The 21,729-nt window shown below is 42.3% G+C and overlaps 1 protein-coding gene across 1 annotated transcript in view; it reads left to right on the top strand.

The window, feature by feature from the left end:
* Nucleotides 1-21,472, top strand: part of TMEM150A (transmembrane protein 150A) — a 28,452-nt gene extending 6,980 nt beyond the window's left edge. Inside the window, exons 3-8 of the mRNA XM_077469571.1 lie at nt 5,687-5,734; nt 10,418-10,504; nt 17,417-17,484; nt 17,710-17,837; nt 18,404-18,581; nt 20,306-21,472. Coding sequence (XP_077325697.1) covers nt 5,687-5,734; nt 10,418-10,504; nt 17,417-17,484; nt 17,710-17,837; nt 18,404-18,581; nt 20,306-20,547 — 751 coding nt within the window. The 3' untranslated portion in view covers nt 20,548-21,472. The remainder of the gene's footprint in view (nt 1-5,686; nt 5,735-10,417; nt 10,505-17,416; nt 17,485-17,709; nt 17,838-18,403; nt 18,582-20,305) is intronic.
* Nucleotides 21,473-21,729: the final 257 nt, after the last annotated feature.

Below are 21,729 nucleotides of genomic sequence, written 5' to 3'. Positions count from 1 at the left end.
TTATATGTAGGAGAGTTAATCATTATGGCAGGTAGCTAGTTATTTTTTTAGGTTCACCGCCAGGTTTTTATAGCGTTAGGTACCCCCATATACTACCTAATAAAGATTTGCCCCCTGATTGCCCCTAGAGTTAACCCTTTCACCAGCAATCACTGTATAAGTGTCACTGGTGACGCTGGTTAGCCAGTTCGTTATTTAGGTTCCCCGTCAGGTTTTTATATAGCGTCGGGGACCCCCATATACTACCTAATAAAGATTTTAACCCCCTGATTGCCCCTAGTTAACCCTTTCACCAGTGATCACCGTATAAGTGTTAAGGGTGACGCTGGTTAGTTAGTTTGCTTTTTATAGAATCAGGGCACCCACCATTTATTACCCAATAAAGGTTTAACCCCCTGATCACCCGGCGGATGATATCAATTAGGTTTTAGGGTCAGGGTCTGAGTCGCCCCAGGCAGCGCTAGGTTAGTGCCAATACCGCTAACACCCACGCGCAAAGCATACACCTCCCGTAGTGGTATAGACTCTGAACAGATCAATATCTGATCTGATCAGATCTATACTAGCGTCCCCAGCAGTTTAGGTTTCCAAAAAAAACGCATTGTTAGCGGGATCAGCCCAGATACCTGCTAGCACCTGCATTTTGCCCCTCCGCCCAGCTCACCCAAGTGCAGTATCGATCGATCACTGTCACTTACAAAACACTAAACACATAACTGCAGCAATCACAGAGTCAGGCCTGATCCCTGTGATCGCTAACAGTTTTTTTTTTGGTAGCGTTTTATATTTAAATCCTGAAGGCAGTGCTTGGTTTTCGGGGCCCCGTACGCGGCTAGGCTCCCAAAAAGTCCCCCACATGTGGTATCCCCGTACTCGGGAGAAGCAGCAGAATTTATTTTGGGGTGTAATTTCACTTATGCCCATAGCATGTGTGAGCAATATATCATTTAGTGACAACTTTGTGCAAAAAATAAAAATAAATTTGTAATATTCCTGCAACTTGTGGCAAAATATAAAATATTTCATGGACTCAACATGCCTCTCAGTAAATAGCTTGGGGTGTCTACTTTCCAAAATGGGGTCATTGGGGGGGGGGTTTGTGCTATTTTGACATTTTATGGCCTTCGAAACTGTGATAGGTAGTGAGGAGTGAAATCAAATATTTACACCCTTAGAAATCCTGAAGGCAGTGATTGGTTTTCGGGGTCCTGTACGCGGCTAGACTCCCAAAAAGTCCCACATATGTGGTATCCCTGTACTCAGGAGAAGCAGCAGAATATATTTTGGGGTGCAATTCCACATATAACTATGGCATGTGTGAGCAATATATCATTAAGTGACAACTTTTTGTAAACTTCTTTTTTTTTTTTTTTGTCATTATTCAATCACTTGGGACAAAAAAAAAATATTCAATGGGCTCAACATGCCCCTCAGCAATTTCCTTGGGGTGTCTACTTTCCAAAATGGGGTCATTGGGGGGGGGGGGGGGTTTGTACTGCCCTGCCATTTTAGCACCTCAAGAAATGAGATAGGCAGTCGTAAATTAAAAGCTGTGTAAATTCCAGAAAATGTACTCTAGTTTGTAGACTATAACTTTTGCGCAAACCAATAAATATACGCTTATTGACATTTTTTTTTTTTTTTACTAAAGACATGTGGCTGAATACATTTTGGCCTAAATGTATGACTAAAATTTCGTTTATTCGATTTTTCTTATAACAAAAAGTAGAAAATATATATATATATATATATATATATATATATATATATATATATATATATATATATATATATATATATATATATATATATATATATATATATATATATATATATATATATATATATATATATATATATATATATATATATATATATATATATATTTTTTTTTTTTTTTTTTAATTTTCAGTCTTTTTCCTTTTTATATCGTAAAAAATAAATATCGCAGAGGCAATCAAATGACATCAAAAGAAAGCTCTATTTGTGGGAAGAAAAGGACGCAAATTTCGTTTGGGTACAACATTGCATGACCGCGCAATTACCAGTTAAAGCAGTGCAGTGCCAAATTGTAAAGACCTCTGGTCCTTAGGCTGACAATTGGGTCGGGGGCTTAAGTGGTTAAGTAACACTTACAGAGTATTGTTTCTAAGTGGTAATACCCTGATACCAGATTTTGTTGTTTAGGCAGAACGCAATGTCAGAGCTGCATGTTTATTTTCCTTGCAGACAGTAAAAAGTATTGGGGAGGGAGAAGGAATAGAGATTTGTACAAGCTGGTCCAAACAAACTATTTACGTCACTAAGATTTGCAGCGGCTGTGTGCGCTACTGCATAAGCTGTATTTAACTTCAGCTACCTACAGTATACAGCGCTGGGTTCCAGCAGTGGGATGAGACTGAGCACTGATCAGGCATTCTCGAGAAGCATTGTATTTTGAATGAATACAAAGCTTTCTCTGATTGGCTGAGGTGGGCAGATGATGTCATGATTTCCTCTTCATCCAATCGGAGGAAGCCTTATATTCATTAAGAAAATAAAACGTTTCCTGTGAATGGCTGAGCAGCACTCATCCCAACTCGATTTTGTTCCAGGAAATGCTCGTCCCGCTGCAGGAACACATCACTGTATACTGTAGGTAGCTGAGGCTACCTACAGTTTATATCAAGCACACAGCCGCTGCAACTCTTGGTGAAGTAAAAAGTTTGCACCAGCTTGGTCCAAAGCAACTTTTTTAAACTTCAGTAAAAGATGTACTTTTCATGTGGGGGCTGCAGTTTTGGACCTCAATCTGGAAAGACTAATCACGTGGCTGTTATGCTGATCCATTTGGCTTCGGTGCTCTCTGATTTGTAACATGTACCGTATTTTTCGGACGATAAGGCGCACCGGATTATAAGGCGCACTAGCAACGACCGGCTAATATAATGGATATTTCCATATATAAGGCGCATCGGACTATAAGGCGCACTGGATTATAAGGCGCATTTAATGAAACACAACTCGGATGCGGTACTGTAAGTCAAATTTTATTCAACTCTAGCAATAACCATAAAATGGTCTATAACAATAACTCTTAACACTGTTCAATTAAATACAAAACCAGACAATTATTTTTTCACTTTATTCTTCAATAACTATTAACACTGTTCAGTTACCGGTGAATACCGTACAAAACCAGACACTCACTTTTTCACTTTATTCTTCTCCCGCAAATCCATCAAATTCTTCATCTTCAGTGTCTGAGTTTAACAATTGGGCGATTTCGGCATCAAGCACGCCCGTATCCCTCTCATCATTCTCATCAGTATCCGAGTCAGGCTCGTTGCTGTCATCGGTACCAGTACTTAGCTGTTCAGTGATAATTCCGGACTTCTTGAAAGCTCGGATTACACTGGTGACTGATACCTTCGCCCAGGCATCCACGATCCACTGGCAGATAGTGGCGTAACTCGCCCGGCGTTGCCTCCCTGTGTTGGTGAATGTGTGTTCGCCTTCTGTCATCCAATGCTCCCACGCAGCTCGCAGTTTAACTTTAAACGACCTGTTGACACCTATATCTAGTGGCTGCAGTTCTTTGATTAATCCACCTGGAATGATGGCAAGCACCGAATTAGTTTTCTTCACTTGGGCTTTGACAGTATCTGTCAGATGGGCGCGCATGGAGTCACAGACCAATAGGGATGGAGATTCGTGGAAAAAGCCGCCCGGTCTCTTGACGTAAACCTCTCTCAGCCACTCACTCATCTTCTCCTCGTCCATCCAGCCCTTCGGGTTAGCCTTGATGATGATGCCAACCGGAAACTTTTCTTTTGGCAGAGTCTTCCTCTTGAAAATTACCATGGGTGGTAGTTTCTGGCCATTAGCCTGGCAACCGAGAACTACAGTGAAGGATGACTTTTCGTTTCCTGTAGTGCGTATAGATACCGTACTGGTCCCTGTTCTCTCGACAGTACGGTTTACAGGGATATCAAAGGTAAGGGGGACCTCGTCCATGTTGGTGATGTGCTCTGGTCGGATTTTCTGTTCATTGATCTTGTTCTTGCAGTAGGTATGGAAAATGGCCAGCTTTTCTTCGTAATCCTTTGGCAGTTGCTGTGACATAGTGGTTCTTGTGCGGATAGAGAGATTCCGCCTTTTCATGAAACGGAAGCACCAAGAGGGACCTCCTCGAAAGTCGTTGATCTCCATGTCGCGTGCGATCGCTGTTGCTTTGAGTCGAATAGAGACAGTAGAGACGCTTCTACCTGCGGTTCTCTGTTCAATAACCCACTGTTCAATTTTGTCCTCCAACCGTGGCCATCTTGCTTTGTTTCCTCGGAAACTCAGTTTGGTCTTCTTTACCTGGCGCAGGGCATCTTCTTGCTTCCTCCACTTTCGTACCATTGATTCATTAATGTTGAATTCTCTCGCAGCTACTCTATTTCCATGCTCTACTGCATGACTGATAGCCTTCAGTTTGAAATCCGCTTCGTAAGCATGTCTCTTAACAGGAGCCATTTTTGGGGCAGCGGGTATACCGTAGAAAATGAACGAATGAATGCGCACACCTCCTGACTAAGATGGCCGTAATGCTCACGAAGCTGCACTGTTTGGATTGGGCATTACGGCCATCTTAGTCAGGAGGTGTGCGCATTCATTCGTTCATTTTCTACGGTATACCCGCTGCCCCAAAAATGGCTCCTGTTAAGAGACATGCTTACGAAGCGGATTTCAAACTCATCGCTATCAGTCACGTAGTAGAACAACCTGAGAGAGGTTTACGGTACGTCAGTTTACGGTAAGAGACCGGGTGGCTTTTTCCACGAAGGTCATATATAAGGCGCACCGGATTATAAGGCGCACGGTCGATTTTATGAGAAAATTTAGGCTTTTACGTGCGCCTTATAGTCCGAAAAATACGGTATGTGGAAAGTGAAGCCAAAGCAAAGTTTGAGGTCCTAATCTGCAGGGTTTTTTTCTGGGTCAAGTTACTCAGTGTTGAAAGGTCAATCAGTTTTGCACTCCTGTGACCTGTTTTCAGCAGAGAGCAGTCTGAAATCCGCTCTCTGCTGACGTCACCAATGTCAGTCCAGGCACTGGTACCCATCTCAGCGAGCCATTCTCTGCCCCTCCGCAGCTCAGTGCTCCGGGGGGGGTGCAGAGCAGAGAGCTGCTGATGGACTAGAGCATTGATGGCGAACCTTGGCACCCCAGATGTTTTGGAACTACATTTCCCATGATGCTCACCTATGCTGTAGAGTACATGAGCATCATGGGAAATGTAGTTCCAAAACATCTGGGGTGCCAAGGTTCGCCATCAATGGACTAGAGGAGCTGAGAGGACCGAGCCATTGCTCTCAGTGCAGAGGTGGCGGGGGACCGATGCTGCATCCACCTAGGTAAGTATGATGGTTAAAAAAACAAAACAAAAAAAAACACATCTCTTTTAAATCAGCATGGCAGGCTTTTTGGTTTGTCTAAGCACAGGTTTGCTTAGACAAAACAGTGATGTACCTGCCCCAGAACTGGCACTACTTCCAGTGGAATCTCCCAGGACTGGATAAGATCCTGAACTGGTCAGATAATAACTGTCTTGATTGGGTCCCTTTTAAGCAGGCCATATTTCAGGTTAGAAAAGCATAGTGATAAGCTGTGATCATTGTAAATGGCAGCTTGGTCATTTTTAATCTTGTTTCCCTTCCAGGTACGCCATGGCTGTGATGAACCATCATGTTTGTCCTGTGGAAAACTGGTAAATACCATCTGTACAGTCTTTGTACATTTTACACTACCAATTTATTGATGCTAGAACACATAGTCCACGTTACGCAAAGCATGCACAACTTGCTCAGTGTGAATGTGCTTTTGAATCCATGGGTATTTGTGCAGATGCTAGAAACATATATTTTAGCTTTTGTTATAAGGCTTTTCAAAGTCCTATGCTGATGTACAGTGCCTTGAAAAAGTATTTATACCCCTTGAAAATTCCCACATTTTGTCATGTTGCAACCAAAAACGTAAATGTATTTTATTGGGATTGTATGTGATAGACCAACTCAAAGTGGCACATAATTGTGAATTGGAAGGAAAAGGATAAAATGATTTTCAACATTTTTTTACAAATAAATGTGAAAAATGTGGCATGGATTTGTATTCTACTTTTGTAGAACCCCCCTTTCGCTGCAATTACAGCTGCAAGTCTTTTTGGGGATGTCTCTACCAGCTTTGCACATCTAGAGAGTGACATTTTTGCCCATTCTTCTTTGCAAAATAGCTCAAGCTCTGTCGGATTGAATGGAAGAGTGTTTGTGAACAACAATTTTCAAGTCTCGCCCCAGATTCTCAATTGGATTTAGGTCTGGACGTTGACTAGGCCATTCTAACACATGAATAGGCTTTGATATAAACCATTCCAATTCCATTGTAGCTCTGGCTCTATGTTTAGGATCAGTGTCCTGCTGGAAGGTGAACCTCCGCCCCAGTCTCAAGTCTTGCAGACTGACTTGAAACAGGTTTTCATCTAAGATTGCCCTGTATTTGGCTCCATTGATCTCCCCATCAACTCTGACCAGGTTCCCTGTCCCTGCTGAAGAAAAGCATCCCCACAACATGATGCTGCCACCACCACGTTTCACAGTGGGGATGGTGTGTTCAGAGTGACGTGCAATGTTAGTCTTCCGCCACACATAGCGTTTTGCTTTTAGGGAAAAAAGTTAAATTTTGGTCTCATCTGACCAGAGCACATATTTGCTGTGTCCCCCACATGGCTTCTCGAAAAACGTACAAACAGAACTTCTTATGGCTTTCTTTCAACAATGGCTTTCTTCTTGCCACTCTTCCATAAAGGCCAGATTTGTGGAGTACACGTCTAATGGTGTCCTGTTGACAGATTCTCCCACATGAGCTGTGGATCTCTGCAGCTCCTCTATAGTTACCATGGGCCTCTTGGCTGCTTCTCTGATTAATGATCTCTTTGCCCGGCCTGGCAGTTTAGGTGGACGGCCATGTCTTGGTAGGTTTGCAGTTGTGCCATACTCTTTCTATTTTTGGATGATGGATTGAACAGTGTCTGTGAGATGTTTAAAGCTTGGGACATTTTTGTTATAACCTAACCGTGCTTTAAACTTCTTCACAACTTTATCCCTGACCTGTCTGGTGTGCTCCTTGGTTTTCATGATGCTGTTTGTTCACTAAGGTTCTTTGCGGGCAATTTGTCAGGGCAATGGCTGGTCTTGGTGCTTCATTCATCACGGCACCGTGGCTGATATGGTGTCAGGATGATTGAAGCGCATTATTTCTATTATTACATTGTAATATAAAATGAAATGGTTCAACTCATCATGCAGAATCGGTGGGAGCCCTGAATGTGTCAGATGCCACTGTCGCCTGCCACCAGACGCAGCTTTTCACGTCGCCTGCCACCAGATGCAGCTTGCCTCTTGTGACATCGCCTGCCACCAGATTGTGGATTGTCACGTCACCTGCTTACAGATGCATCTTGTCACTTGCCATGTCACCTGCCCGCTCTCCCGCCAGCCCCTTTACTTGCCGGCTTGCCTGCCTGTCCACTCACTGGCTTGCCTGTCCGCTTACTGGCCTGCCAGCCCGCTGCTCTTGCAGCCTGGCTTCAGAGAGGCCATGGCCTGGTGGTTGGAGACCCCTGCAGTGCAGTACAGCGCACCTTTCGATCCGGGACGCCTTCCCTCTGCCACACACTGCAGCGAAACTAAGGGAGAAGGCTTCTACAGCGCACCTCTCCATCTGGGATTAATGCCCCTACAGCCTTCCCTCTTAGTTTCGCCACAATGAGGTGGCGGAGGGAGGGAGCATTGATAGTAGAGCAGGCAAGATACAGGATCTTGTGTGTTAGTATGTATAGAGGCTGTGTGTAAAGTTCATCACATCTTTCTGTATTGCTTCTGTGCAAAATTTATTTTGCTTTTCTATGGCATTATGTGTGTGTGTGCGCGTGTGTGCGCGTGTGTGTGCGCGTGTGTATGTGGTCATGGCCAAAAATATCGGCACCCCTGCATTTCTGTCAGATAATGCACCACTTCACTGAGAAAATTGTTGCAATTTCAAATGTTTAGGCATTCTCATTTTTATTTCTTCTGTTTGTATTGGTATGACACAAAATACTTGATAAACAAAAAGCCTAATCTGACTTGTTCTATGCAAAACACTGAAAATGCACTGGACAAAATTATTTGCACCTTCTCAAAATTGTAAGAAATCATTGCATTCACAGTTTGTGATGCTCCTGTAATTTTGGAATTAAACTCACCTGTATCAATTAACAGGTGCTGACTATATAGAAATCACACCGGCAACCAGTTAAAATGTTGAAAAATTGGCTTAACCTTTCTGCTGTGTGTGTCTTTGTGCCACACAGAGCACGGAGAAGAGAAAGAGTAGCAAAGGATTTGGGAACAAAAATTGTGGAAAAGCATGGGCAATCTCAAGCTTACAAGTCCATCTCCCGAGGTCTTAATGTGTCCACTGTGCACAACAGTGTCAAGAAGTTTACAGCCCATGGCACTGTAGCTAATCTCCCTGGACGAGCACGAAAGAGAAAACTTGAGCAAAGAATGTGACAAAACTTACCTGAGGAAGCCAAAATCCTTTTGGGAGAATGTGCTGAGGACAGACAAAGGAAAATTGCAGCTTTATGGTCAAGCCCATCATTCTACTGTTTTTAGAAAAAGAAATGAGGCCTTAAACCGCTTTATGACCGCGCATATACTTCGGCCTGGCAGCCGCTGTGAGCCGAATCACGTACCTAGTATCACATCCATGTCCCGGGGTAGGGAGCGTTCCTGCCGCCCCAGCTGTGCTGCAATTGGCTGCAACTCCAATCAGTGGCTGCCGGCTAGACATTACCGAAGAGAGCCCTGTGTAGATAAATAAAGACAGGACTCTCTTCTGACAGCCACAATGTGCTATATTTTTCTTCCTGCAAAGCAGGAAGTAAAAAAAAAAAATAGCACATTGCTTAGTAAAAACATCACACAGCACAAACCGTAACACGTTTAACCCCTTGATCACCCTAGATGTTAACCCCTTCCCTGCCAGTGTCATTAGTACAGTGACGGTGCAAATTTTTAACACAGATCACTGTATTAGTGTTGCTGGTTCCTAAAAAAAAAAATATATATATCCCATAGTTTGTAGACACTATAACTTTTGTGCAAACCAATCAATATATGCTTTTTGGGATTTTTTTTTCGTTAACAGAATACATTTTGGCTTAAATTGATGAAGAAATTTGGTCTTTGTTTTTTGCGCCCTAAAAAATAAAAAATAAAAAAAAAGCTCTTGTGGGGAAAAAGGACATCTGAAAACTACCAAAGAATTCTTGGTTGCAATGTAGGGCCTGGTGTCAGAAAGTTGGGTCTCTGTCAGCGGTCATTGGTCTTGCAGCAGGACAGTGACCCAAAGCACCTAGAAAATGTTTAAGACACATCGCTGGAGAGTACAGAATTGGCCAGCAAGAGTCCAGATCTAAAGTCCATAGAGCACCTGTAGAGAAGTCTCAGAACAGTAGTTGGGAAAAGGAACCCTTCCAATCTGAGAGACCTGAGTAGTTGGCAAAAGTAGAGAGGTCCAAAATTCCAGTAGAGGTGTAAGAAACTCATTGATGGTTACAGGAAGTAATTGATTTCAGTAATTTTTTCTAAGGGGTGTGCTACCAAATATTACATTGAGGGTGCCAATCATTTTGTCCAGTCCATTTTTGGAGTTTTGCATAGAATGTGTCAGATTTGGCTTTTTGTTTCTCCACTTTTTTGTCATACCAATACAAACAAAAGACAAAAAACATGAGTGCCTATAGATTTGTAATTGCAACAATTTTCTCGGGACGAAGCGGTGCATTATCTGACAGAAATGCAGGGGTGACAATATTTTTGGCCATGACTGTATGTCTCTCCACATTTTCTGGCATCACTGAGTACTGCTAGTCTCTAATATATACTTGTCTATGAACTCGCTTGCTTCTGTGTGCGTCTCTCTTCCTACTTACATACTTTTCTATGACATCACTTGCGTATGTCTGTGTCTCTTTCTATTATTTATTTTTCTTTAGAAAGTTTGAAGTTCATATGAATTTTTTTATTGGACAATTTTCAGTTATTAAAGATGCAAGCTTTGAGAATGACTTTGATCTCTCCTTCAGGCTTTATAGTATAAAATGTGAAAAGGGGATCCAAGTCACCCAATAAAACGTGCATCTAAAGAGTATCACTCCAAACTTTGTGAATTCATTGACAGATAATACGATATTATACACTTGTCTCTGACATCACCCTCTATTGTCTCTCTTTACACATTTTCTTGATTTTACATTTTAATATGCAAAGTAAAAATGTATAATACTTTTATTTTTTTAATGTTGCTGGTGATCCTTCTTTTTTTTAATTTTTTTTTATTTTTTCAGGACGTACAATGTGACGTGCTCCGATGACACTGCCAAGCAGGGTACACCGAAGTCTTGCTGCACTCTGGAGGATGTTCCTCTCATCAGGTGACCTACCCTCGGCATCTTTGCAGAAACTCTACAGGATACCTTTAGGTGTCCCTCACCAATCCTACTGATGTGTGATCATCTGTTCCTCCTGATCATTACACCTTTAAATGTCCCCAGACTCCCTTGCCAGGCTTTAAAGGTTACCGGTACTCCTTGCTCCTATGTAAAAAGAATGTTTGTGCGTTCACAACATCAACTTCCACTAGGAAGTCCCCACCTTCTCTTGTGTCTTATGATTGGTCAGTGAGGTCACTCATCGCTTTATGGGCAAGTTATTAAATGGAAGGGTTGGGGGTCAAGCACCAGCTTTCTAGTGGAAGGCAGTCCCTATTTATAAAAGAGTGCCCAGGGGTTTGTAAAAGGTAACTGAGATGTTTACATGCCAGTTGAAGCCTCTACCACATACTGATGCAACCTTGCATAAGGGGCAATGAGTGCAGAGTCTGTATAGTGTGCCTCGGTAACTTACATGCACTTGAAACAACTATTTTGTTTGTAGCACTAATGTAAACTTTCCCTAAGACAAAGGGGCTGCAATTGTTGATATTTTTTTTTTTTTCTAAAAGATTCTGGTTATTTTACAGTCCCTCTAGCCTAAATACTTGAGTCACTACCTGGAACAAGTATGCATATAAATGATGTCTTAGTAAAGTCATAAAACCTTATCTGGATATTGGTTTTTGGTTAGTTGCTCTGTCTATTGAAAAATTAGAGTCAGTTTGACAGGCAGGGAACTTCATTTATAGAATGAGAAGTCGGCCTTTATTATTCTCTCAGAAAGGTTTCCTGTATTATTCAGTGTTGTCATTATTACCTACAGAAAAATTACTATATAGATATCTGCTTCGGGTTAGAATATAAGCAATACCTTAAAGCATTTTGTTACCCCAACACTTCATAATCTTGATATGTTCCTGCTGTACCATGTACTTGTATGAGAGAGTATCCTGTTCTCTTTGTAATGCTTCCTTTATGTAAAATCCCTGGTGTTCCTGCCAGTCCCAGTCCTTGCTTTCCTACTAAAAACTGACCACACTAAGCAGAAGAGTACACGATGGTCAGTTCTCTAGCTATGCTGGAAACTCGGTGTACTCTCTTCTAATGATCAGACTTGTCCTGACACACTCCCACTGCACAGCCATTCACTGGGGAGCTCAGTGTGCCTCTGCTTTTTCTCCCTTAGCTCCTATGCAGCTGAGAACAAGGTATTTATGTGGAAAGATAGCTACTCTCTCTCTTGCTCAATCCTGAGATGGACAAGAGACTATGGACTGGGATTTTTGGTGTGCATAGAGCAGTGCACACAACTGCAAACAGAAGGGGGGGGGGGGTGTCGCAAGGAGAGGTCATGGTATGACTCTATTTAGTGAAAAATGGATTACAGGACCAGTAAGTAGTGGATGTGTATGGATTATTTTTAACCATTTGACCACTGGGCACTTAACCCCTTCCCGCGAGCGTACGCAGATATGCGTACTCGGCTTCCGGGGGGTATACCGGGATGATGCCCGCACCTGCAGGCATCATCCCGGTACCGTTTTGTTCAGCTGGCGATTGGCTATCCAGTCATAACAACCGAAGCGGCTAAAAGCCGCTCGGCTGTTATGCCAGAGGAGCGGGAGGGGACGTCCCCCCCTCGCGCCGCCTCCCGCCGCTGTTACCGGTGCTCCCGCTCGATCGGGAGCACCGATTCAAGATCCGGCGCCTCCGGCTGCTGGGGAGGAACTGGAACGAAGCCGTAATCGGCTTCGTTCCAGTATCCTAATCGTAAACACGGAAACTACGTCATGACGTCACTTCCCGTTTACTCGGCTGCCAATGGCGCCGGTTTTAAAAATATATACGGTATTCAGAATCGCCGTTTTCGGCGATCTGAATACATTGAAGTGTAAAGGAGGGGTGGGGGGTCTTTTAGACCCCCCGATCCCTCCATAAAGAGTACCTGTCACCACCTATTACTGTCACAAGGGATGTTTACATTCCTTGTCACAGCAATAAAAGTGATCAAATTTTTTATTTATTTTTTAAAACAATTTATTAATTTTCAAATAAATAAAATAAAAATAAAAAATAAATGTTTACAGCGCCCGCCGCCCCCGCGAGCTCGCAAAGCAAAGAAAACGCATACGGAAGTCGCGCCCGCATATGTAAACAGTGTTCAAATCACACATGTGAGGTATCGCCGCGATCGTCAGAGCGAGAGTAATAATTCTAACACTAGACCTCCTCTGCAACGCTAACCTGGTAACCGTAAAAAAAAAAATTAAAGCTTCGCCTATTGAGATTTTTAGGTACCGTACTTTGTCGTCAATCCACGAGTGCGTGCAATTATAAAGTGTGACATGTTTGGTATCTATTTACTCGGCGTAACATTATCTTTCACATTATGCAAAAAAATTTGACTAATTTTACTGTTTCGTTTTTTTTTAATTCATGAAAGTGTCCCTTTTCCCAAAAAATTGCGTTTAAAACACCGCTGCGCAAATACCGTGTGACATAAAATATTGCAACAATCGCCGTTTTGTTCTCTAGAGTCTCTGCTAAAAAAATATATATAATGTTTGGGAGTTCCAAGTAATTTTCTAGCAAAAAATATGGATTTTAACTTGTAAACACCAAATTCCAAAAATAGGCTTAGTCATGAAAGGGTTAAACACCCTTAAAGCGGAGGTCCACCCTAAAGTGGACCTTCCGCTCATTGGAACCCTCCCCCCCTCCGGTGCCACAATCGGCACCTTTCAGGGGGGAGGGGGGTGCAGTTACCTGGATAATCCAGGTAACTGCACCCACTTCCGGGACAGCTCTCTGCGGAAAGGGGCGTAACTTACGCCCCTTTCCGCAAGTGCCCGCCCCTTCCCGCAAGTGCCCCGCTGCCTGCTGGGAAACGCACAGCTCCCAGAGGCAGCGGGGAGCGTCCTTATTGCGCAGCGCAATTCGCGCATGCGCAGTAGGGAACCGGGAAATGAAGCCGAAAGGCTCCATTTCCTGATTCCCATACCCAAGATGGTGGCGGCAGGACCCGACAGACGACCTAGCGATCGGCTTCGGGTGCCGACATCGCGGGCACGCTGGACAAGTAAGTGTCACTATTTTAAAAGTCAGCAGCTGCAGTATTTGTAGCTGCTGGCTTTTAAAAAAAAAAAAAAACGCGGAGTCCCGGTGGACTCCCGCTTTAATAACCAGACCAATTTTCAGCTTTGGTGGTCTCACATTTTGAATGACAATTACTCACTCATGCAACACTGTACCCATATGAAATTTTTGTCCTTTTTTTCACACAAATAGAGCTTTCTTTTGGTGGTATTTAATCACCTCTCGTTTTTTTGTTTTTTTTGTGCTATAAAAGAAAAAAGACCGAAAATTCTGTAAAAAAGTTAAATTTTCTTCATTTCTGTTTTAAAATTTAGCAGATTAGTAATTTTTCTTCATAAATTTTGCCCAAAATTTATACCACTACATATCTTTGGTAAAAATAAGTACAAATTGGTCTTTGTGAAAGTTATAGAGTCCACAAGCTATGGTGCCAATATCTGAAAATTGATCACACCTGAAGTATTGACAGCCTATTTAAATTCTTGAGACCCTAACATGCCAGAAAATTACAACTACCCCCCAAATGACCACTTTTTGGAAAGAAGACATTCCAAGGTATTTAGTAAGAGGCATGATGAGTTTTTTGAAGTTGTCATTTTTTCCCGCAATTCTTTGCAAAATCAAGATTTTTTTTCCTTTCCTTTTATTTTTTTCCACAAAATTGTCATATTATCAGTTTATTTCTCACACACAGCATTAGCATACCACAAATTACACCCCAAAACACATTCTGCTATTACTCCCGAGTACGGCGATACCACATGTGTGAGACTTTTACACAGTGTGGCCACATACAGAGGCCCAAAATGCAGGGAGCGCCATCAGGTGTTCTGGAGCACCCAGGACAATTCTGACATTTCTCTCCTACATGTAAAAATCATCATTTATTTGCTAGAAAATTACACAGAACCCCAAAACATTATATATTTTTTTTCAGCAAAGACCCTAGAGAATACAATGGTGGTCGTTGCAAATTTTTATCTCACACGGTATTTGCGCAGCAATTTTTCGAACTAGTTTTTTTGGGAAAAAAACAGTTTTGTGCTTAAAAAAAAAACATTAAAGTTAGCCTAATTTTTCATAAAGTGAAAGATGAAGTTATGCTGAGTAAATGGATACCCAACATGTCACTCTTCAAAATTGCACACGCTCGTGGAATGGCGCCAAACTTCGCTACTTAAAAATCCCCATAAGCGACGCTTTAATTTTTTTTTACTGGTTACATGTTTTGAGTTACAGAGGAGGTCTAGGGTTAGAATTATTGCTCTCACTCTAACGTTCGCAGCGATACCTCACATTTGTGGTTTGAACACCGTTTTCATATGTGGGCGGGGCTTACGTATGCGTTCGCTTCTGCATGCGAACACATGGGGGCAGGGGCGCTTGAAATTTTTTTTTTTTTTTTTTATTGTTCATTTTACTTTATTTATTTTAGTTAGACATTTTTTTTCCCCAAAAATTAATTTCTGATCACTTTTATTCCTATTACAAGGAATGTAAACATTCCTTGTAATAGGAATATGGGATGACCGGTCCTCTTTACAGTGAGATCTGGGGTCAATAAGACCCCACATCTCACCTCTAGGCTGGGAAGCCTGAAATGTGGCTTTGATTGTATTGGCAAGTTGGTAGAAGCACCGGAGGGGGGGGGGGGGGGGGGGGTCCATCTATGGCTGGGTATCTCAGAGTATGGCTGGGTATTGCAGGGTATCTCCAGGTATGGCAATTTATGGCAGGGTATTGCGGAGTATTGGCGGGGTATTGCAGACTATTGCCAGGGTATAGAGGGGTTAAATTCGGTGAGCAGCGATGTGGGCACTGGAGATGCAGCCCACAGCGCTGCTGACACCGATCTCTTTCCCCTCCGCTGTACCGAGGTTTGTTTACAAGTGATCACTCCGTCATTTGACGGAGCGATCACGTGGTAAACGGCCGCGATGAGCGGCCGTTTACTGTGATCCGTGATGCGCCGGGTTCACTGGACCTGGCGGTCACGGATGCTCTCGTGTGCGTGCCTCAGGGGGCGTGCGAGAGCAGAATTCTGGGAGGCCGTTAATTAACGGCCTCTCAGAGTTGAACAGCCGTTAATCGGCTATGGGTGGTTGTTAAGTGGTTAAAGAGTAAAGTTGCTTAGTGTACCTTTAACCACTTCAGTACCTGGCCATAGTAAAATTACATCCTCTAGTTTTTGCAGTGATATCTGAATGATGCCTATAGCTACAGGCACCATACAGATATCAATCTTTCCAGCCGAAGATTCTGTGCACAATAAGAACGATCATATTGGCAGTTCCACCACTTGATCATTCCTATAGGCAAGGGGAGGGCTCTCCTGTGCCATCGGGGGCCCAGGGAAAGAATCGCCCGCTGCCAGATGTCGAGCATAGAGATTTCCGGGGGACCAGATGGTCACCAGGGCACGACGTTATGACGTCACCCCTGCGTACCCGGAAATAAACGGCTGTCAGCATAAGATCGGTGAATTTTTTTTTTTTTTTTTTCCCCGATCTCATGCTTTCCAGCCTGGAGGAGAGATTATTGACCCCACATCTCTCCATGAAGGGGACCTGTCACATAGATTCCTATTACAAGGGATGTTTACATTCCTTGTAATAGGAATAAAAGTGATAACAAAAAATAACAATTTAAAACGCCCCTGTCCCCAGTAGCTCGCTCTCGTAAGTCCCGCCCACATATGTAAATGCCGCTCAAACCACACGTGAGGTATCGCCGCGTGCGTTACAGCACGTGCAACAATTCTAGCACTAGACCTTCTCTAAACTGATAACCTGTAAAAAATAAAATTAAATTTAAACCGTTCCCTATGGAGATTTTTACATACTGAAGTTTGGCACTAATTCCATGATTGTGCGCAATTTTAAAGCATGACATATTGGTTATCTATTTACTCGGCGTAACATCATCTTTCACATTATACAAAAAAATGGGCTAAGTTTACTGTTTTATTTTTTAATTCATGAAACCGTTTTTTTTCCCCAAAAAAGGCGTTTGAACAATTATTACGCAAATACCGTGTAAGATAAAAAATTGCCATTTTATTCCCTAGGGTGTCTGCTAAAAAAATATATAATGTTTGGGGGTTCTGAGTAATTTTCTAGCAAAAAAAAATATGATTTTTACATGGAGAGAAGTGCCAGAATAGGCCCGGTATTGAAGTGGTTAATGTTGCATGTTACTAGTACTAGGATTAGCCTTCATTATGATCACCTTTTATATTAAGACAATAGCATTTTAAAAAAAAAAAAAAACCTTACTCGATATGTATTCTGTTCTTTGGACGGAGCATAGTAGGGTTCAGTCCCCTGCTAAATCTGTACTGTTGTCAGTTGGGAGATTTACTCCAACTTCAGCCAATGGCAACCTGTTTAGGAATTGCCAGTCCTATCTGGGATTCCCTTGTCCCTGGCACTTATCCCCATAGACAATCTATCAGATGGTGCACTGCATATAAATACCTTATCATGTATCCTCTGAGTCTCATAGTGCTATATGGAGAATTTTCTAGCTCATCAGATGGAAAGTCATGCACAGTGACAAGGGTAAGGGTGCTGGGGTTTATGGACATTTTATAGATGGGTACCACATATGGCTTAGCTCAAAATCCAAGGTGAACCTGTGACAGCCTTACTGAGGGTTGGTAGGAGTCTCCTTGTTGGAATCCTGGTCTCCAGTGAGCTCTACCCCACTTTACCTAAATCCTAGACATACTTTGTGGATGACAATGTTCTACCTGACACTTTTAAAATGTAACTGCTTATTTGGCAATAACATTATATTTATATCTTGTCTTATCAGTAAGTGTGGGACGTACCCCCCGGAGAGCTGTCTCTTCAGTCTGATTGGAAATGTCGGTGCTTTTATGGGTGAGTGTCCCCACTAAAAACCCTCCTGTTTCTTCTCCTGACCAAACTTTCCATAGACATTCTTCCTGGCCATCTTCACTGACCTAATTTCCCTGTCCTCCACCTACCACAATTCTCACATCCTTTCCTTTCCATTTTCACCCAGACATTTACTTATCCATCCCCTGCCCCTCTCAGCCCTTTGTCCTGTGTCCCTCCCTCCTCCCTGACTCTCCTCTCTCTCAGTGGTGATGATCTGTTTGCTGAGATACAGTCAGGTCATAGAGCTCAGCCATGGCTCCTGGCTGAACACAGTCGCCCTGATCGCTGGTTGTACCAACGCAGCAGGACTTGTCATGGTGGGGAACTTCCAGGTAAGGACTCAATTCTTTTCATACTCTATGTATATATTATAGGTGTTTTTCCCATAACGTTGTTGTGTTCCTCTGTGTGGGCCCTGCAACCCTGAACCTGACCCTGATATAAGTGATAGCTGTAAAAAAAATTTTTTATATTTTTTATATATTTATTTTATCTCTTGTCGTCGCCCCCTCACCCTGATGAGCTCATCTCCTTCTCCTTCTATTGGCTTGGTTCTTGTTAGCTATCTATTTAACATTTGACCATCTAACCTACTATACAGAGGACTTCAAGAGGAATTAAAGTACTTGCATTACAAAAAGAATAACTTGTTTAATATGGAGCTATGGTAATTTGTGTGTTTTTTATATCTGCCTTAGCTTGTGTTCCATGAGATAGCAGGTTGTCACTGAGTGTTGTCACCCGCTGTCTCCTGTAAAAAGGAGATATCTCTGTGGTAAACAAAGATGGACAGGGGAGACCAGTTGGCGTACAAGTTTAAAGTTGCCCTGCGCTGTGTTAGTTTGAGTAGCTGCAAATGTATCTTGTCTTGCGTCACCATTGTGTGTTTCTTTTGCAGGTGGATTATGCCAAGTCTCTGCATTATATCGGTGCAGGAGTGGCATTCCCGGCCGGTTTGCTGTTTGTATGCCTACATTGCATCCTTACCTACCATCTGGCCACTAGCACACTAGACTATTGGGTGGGACACCTGCGCGTAAGCCTGACCGTTGTGGCCTTAGCATCCCTTGTCCTGAGTATCCTTTTGGCAATAGTAATAGCGTCTTGATTTGTAATAAAAACAATGTGTGTGTGGATTGGGTTGATGTGAGGAAGACATAGACAGAAGGTGTTGATTTACTAAAACTGAAGAATGCAAAACCTGGTGCAGCTGTGCATGGTAGCCAATCGGCTTCTAACCTCAGCTTGTTCAATTAAGTTTTGAGAAGAAAACCTGGAAGCTGATCGGTTTCTATGCAGAGCTGCACCAGATTTTGCATGCTCCAGTTTTAGTAACTCAACCCCAAAATGTTCTGGACAGGCTGAATACAGAATCCTCAGTTCTGACCAGATGTACAATATAATCGCATATATCAGCACAGGTGGGAGCACTGTGCATATGAACCATGGGTATGGAATGGCTAGATTAGATGGCACAGCGGGCTCTGTTTTATTCTTTTTCAGGAAAGATATAAACTAAAGACTTTATAAGAAACCTTTGCTATTATTAATATAATTGCAGGCTTAAAGTGTAACTCCACTTTGGGAAAAAATGGCAAATAAAGAAAACATAATATAGTGTATACAGTTGCGACACAAGTCATATTGTAATTTAATTTTTTGAAAATGCAATATGGCTACCTGGAGGTGTTCTGTCCACAGATTGTGGACATAATTTCCTACTTGTGTGATTGGCTGACTGATTTTCCCAGAAGTCTGCACTAAGATCAGTCAGATTTCAGGCATCCTCTGCAACAAAAATGTCATTTTTGGTGAGATACTTCCAATAGGAAATTGCATTTAAGGGGATGTAGGCCCAGCAGCTTTCTTTATCAGCGCCCTGCAGCTGCAGCAGCTGATTGGCAATTCTGAAACCACTCCCATTAGATTCACATTCCCACAGGGACACCGACGAACACAGGGATTTCTTCAAAATAACAAAAGGTAGGAATCTGCAGCGACGTTTGTTAAAATCCATGTAATGTACATAGATCGCCCATGGAGGAATGTTTTGTTTTTGTTTTTTTTCTCAACAAAAGTGACATTACTCTTTAAAGAAAAGCTGTTCTTAGAAAAGTATATACTCTGCCATTTCTGATATCTCTTCCTAAAAATGTTAGTTGACTGGCAGTCATGTTAGTGCAGTGACTTCAGAACCACCAACCAAAAATAAGCATGCATCTCAAGTGATTTTCTTCCACCTGCTGCACACTTGTTCTTGGTTAGTCACCCAGACTGGGATGATGCCAGAGCTGTGTATTGGGGGGATCTAAGGGAGAATGCCATAGAGGGAACTGAACGCAAAAAAAACCCATAATATTGCCCTGAGTGGGCTATCGAGAGAATGTGTCACTTTGTCCTTAAGACTATCAAGAGAAAATGTCATTACTTTGCCCAAATGGCAAAAACAAGTGTGCTAGGAGAAATAAGAAAGTTGTATTTGTTTGCCTGATTTTGAACTGCTAGTTTCTTGTCTGCCACTGATCCCAGTACTTCCTGAGTCACTGACCTGGAACAAGCATACACCTAGTAAAGTCAGAGGAAAGCATACTGGTGGATTTGCAAACTTGTTTTGGGTCAGTGACTCAGGAAATGTTGAAGTCATTGAATAAATATATTAGCCAGATGGCTAACATTTTAGAAAAATTGACAATGCTCATTACAGGTTTCCTTTTAACTCTTCCTATCCCTGTCCACATAAAATAAAGTGAATAGGTTTTAGGGTAAATGTGAAGCCTGTCTTCCTTAACATTGCACTCAGGTGGGGTCTTTTTCATCCATGAAAGCTTCCTCCTTCAGCACTTGGCTGCAATCTGCGAATGGATCTTCGTGCTGGATATCTTAGTCTTCTACGGAACATTTTCCTTTGAGTTCGGCTCGGTCTCCAGCGACACCATCATGGCCGCTCTGCAGAGCTCCGCAGCTCGCAGCTGCAAGTCTCCAGGAAGCAGCAGCACATCCACTCACCTCAACTGTAATCCTGAGAGGATTGCCATGATATGACCAGGGTGGAGCTTGCTGCTCCCCAACACTCAGGATTATTTTTAAGAATTTTTTTTTTTTTCGAGTTTTTACCAAATATTAAGAAACATAAGCCAATTTTAACTCTACAGCCAGGCAGGTATGCGAAAGACTTTACTGGCGGTATTGGAGTTACAAGAAAAGTATTCACGGAGGTTCACTTTTTCATGTGCGTATTTTCACGTCTAACACTTCTGGGGCAATATTTTTGTATTTAATTATTTTTATCTTTTTTTTTTTATTTTATTTTTTTTATTTTTTCTATAGGTGGGTGCATGTTAGTCCAACAAATGCATACTGCCAGCACAGGGTGCTTTTTTTTGCTGTCTGAAATAATAAAGTCTGTGGGTTATAATCTGAGACACAGTCACTGACCAGCTGCTCCCCACTCTCGCTCAGCCAGCAAATTTGGCTCCTTTCAGTATGGATAGTTAAAATGGAACCACAACTGTAATTTTTTCCTAGTTTTGGATAGGGCCTCTAAGAGTTAAAGGCTCAGTCAGGTCCTTAGTGCTGTATGTAACCCAGTTTGGGAGATTCAGTCTCACTTTTATGCTGGCGTTCTGTAAATGCAGAATGTTAGAGCTGCCAGTGGAACAGGAGTAGAGAAATGGAGGCACCTGTTGATGAATGTCACAAGGTTGGATTTTCTTTGTACTTAACTTTTTGGAGACTTTCTCTTAGTTCCTGCCAGGTCTCCAGGGCAGGAAGTAAGTAGAAATCTACCCAGTGAGAACACGCATTTCAATGAAAACCTTGAAAGTTCCAAACTGTCCACACTATGCAAGACTAGAGAAAAAGTTTGGCTGGAGTCCCACTTTAAAGGCTGCACTTTATGCTTTGAAGGCATACACCATGTGGTTGTTCTGTTGAGACTGCGCACATTACAAACATATTAGAGCACCTATGTATCTGAGTCCTGATTGTCAGTATTTTATACAGTAGGGTATAAACACCATACATATACTATGTTCCTAACATTCCAAATAATGATACAGTGTCTGTATGCTGATAGAGGGTTTGTGTCGGCAGAATATACCATTTTAACTTGTGCTTTTATCTGCTAATGAATGCCAGCATATTGCCAGAACTACCTAGAATTTTTTCAAATGTTTCCTAAAGGATCTTATATGCTGCATTTTGCAGATATGAATAGTTGATCCA

The sequence above is a fragment of the Lithobates pipiens genome, unplaced genomic scaffold (assembly GCF_037356315.1).
Source record: "Lithobates pipiens isolate NorthernLeopardFrog02 unplaced genomic scaffold, aLitPip1_a1.2 Scaffold_8, whole genome shotgun sequence".
NCBI lineage: Eukaryota > Metazoa > Chordata > Amphibia > Anura > Ranidae > Lithobates > Lithobates pipiens.
This window is presented reverse-complemented; position numbering and strand designations above follow the sequence as displayed.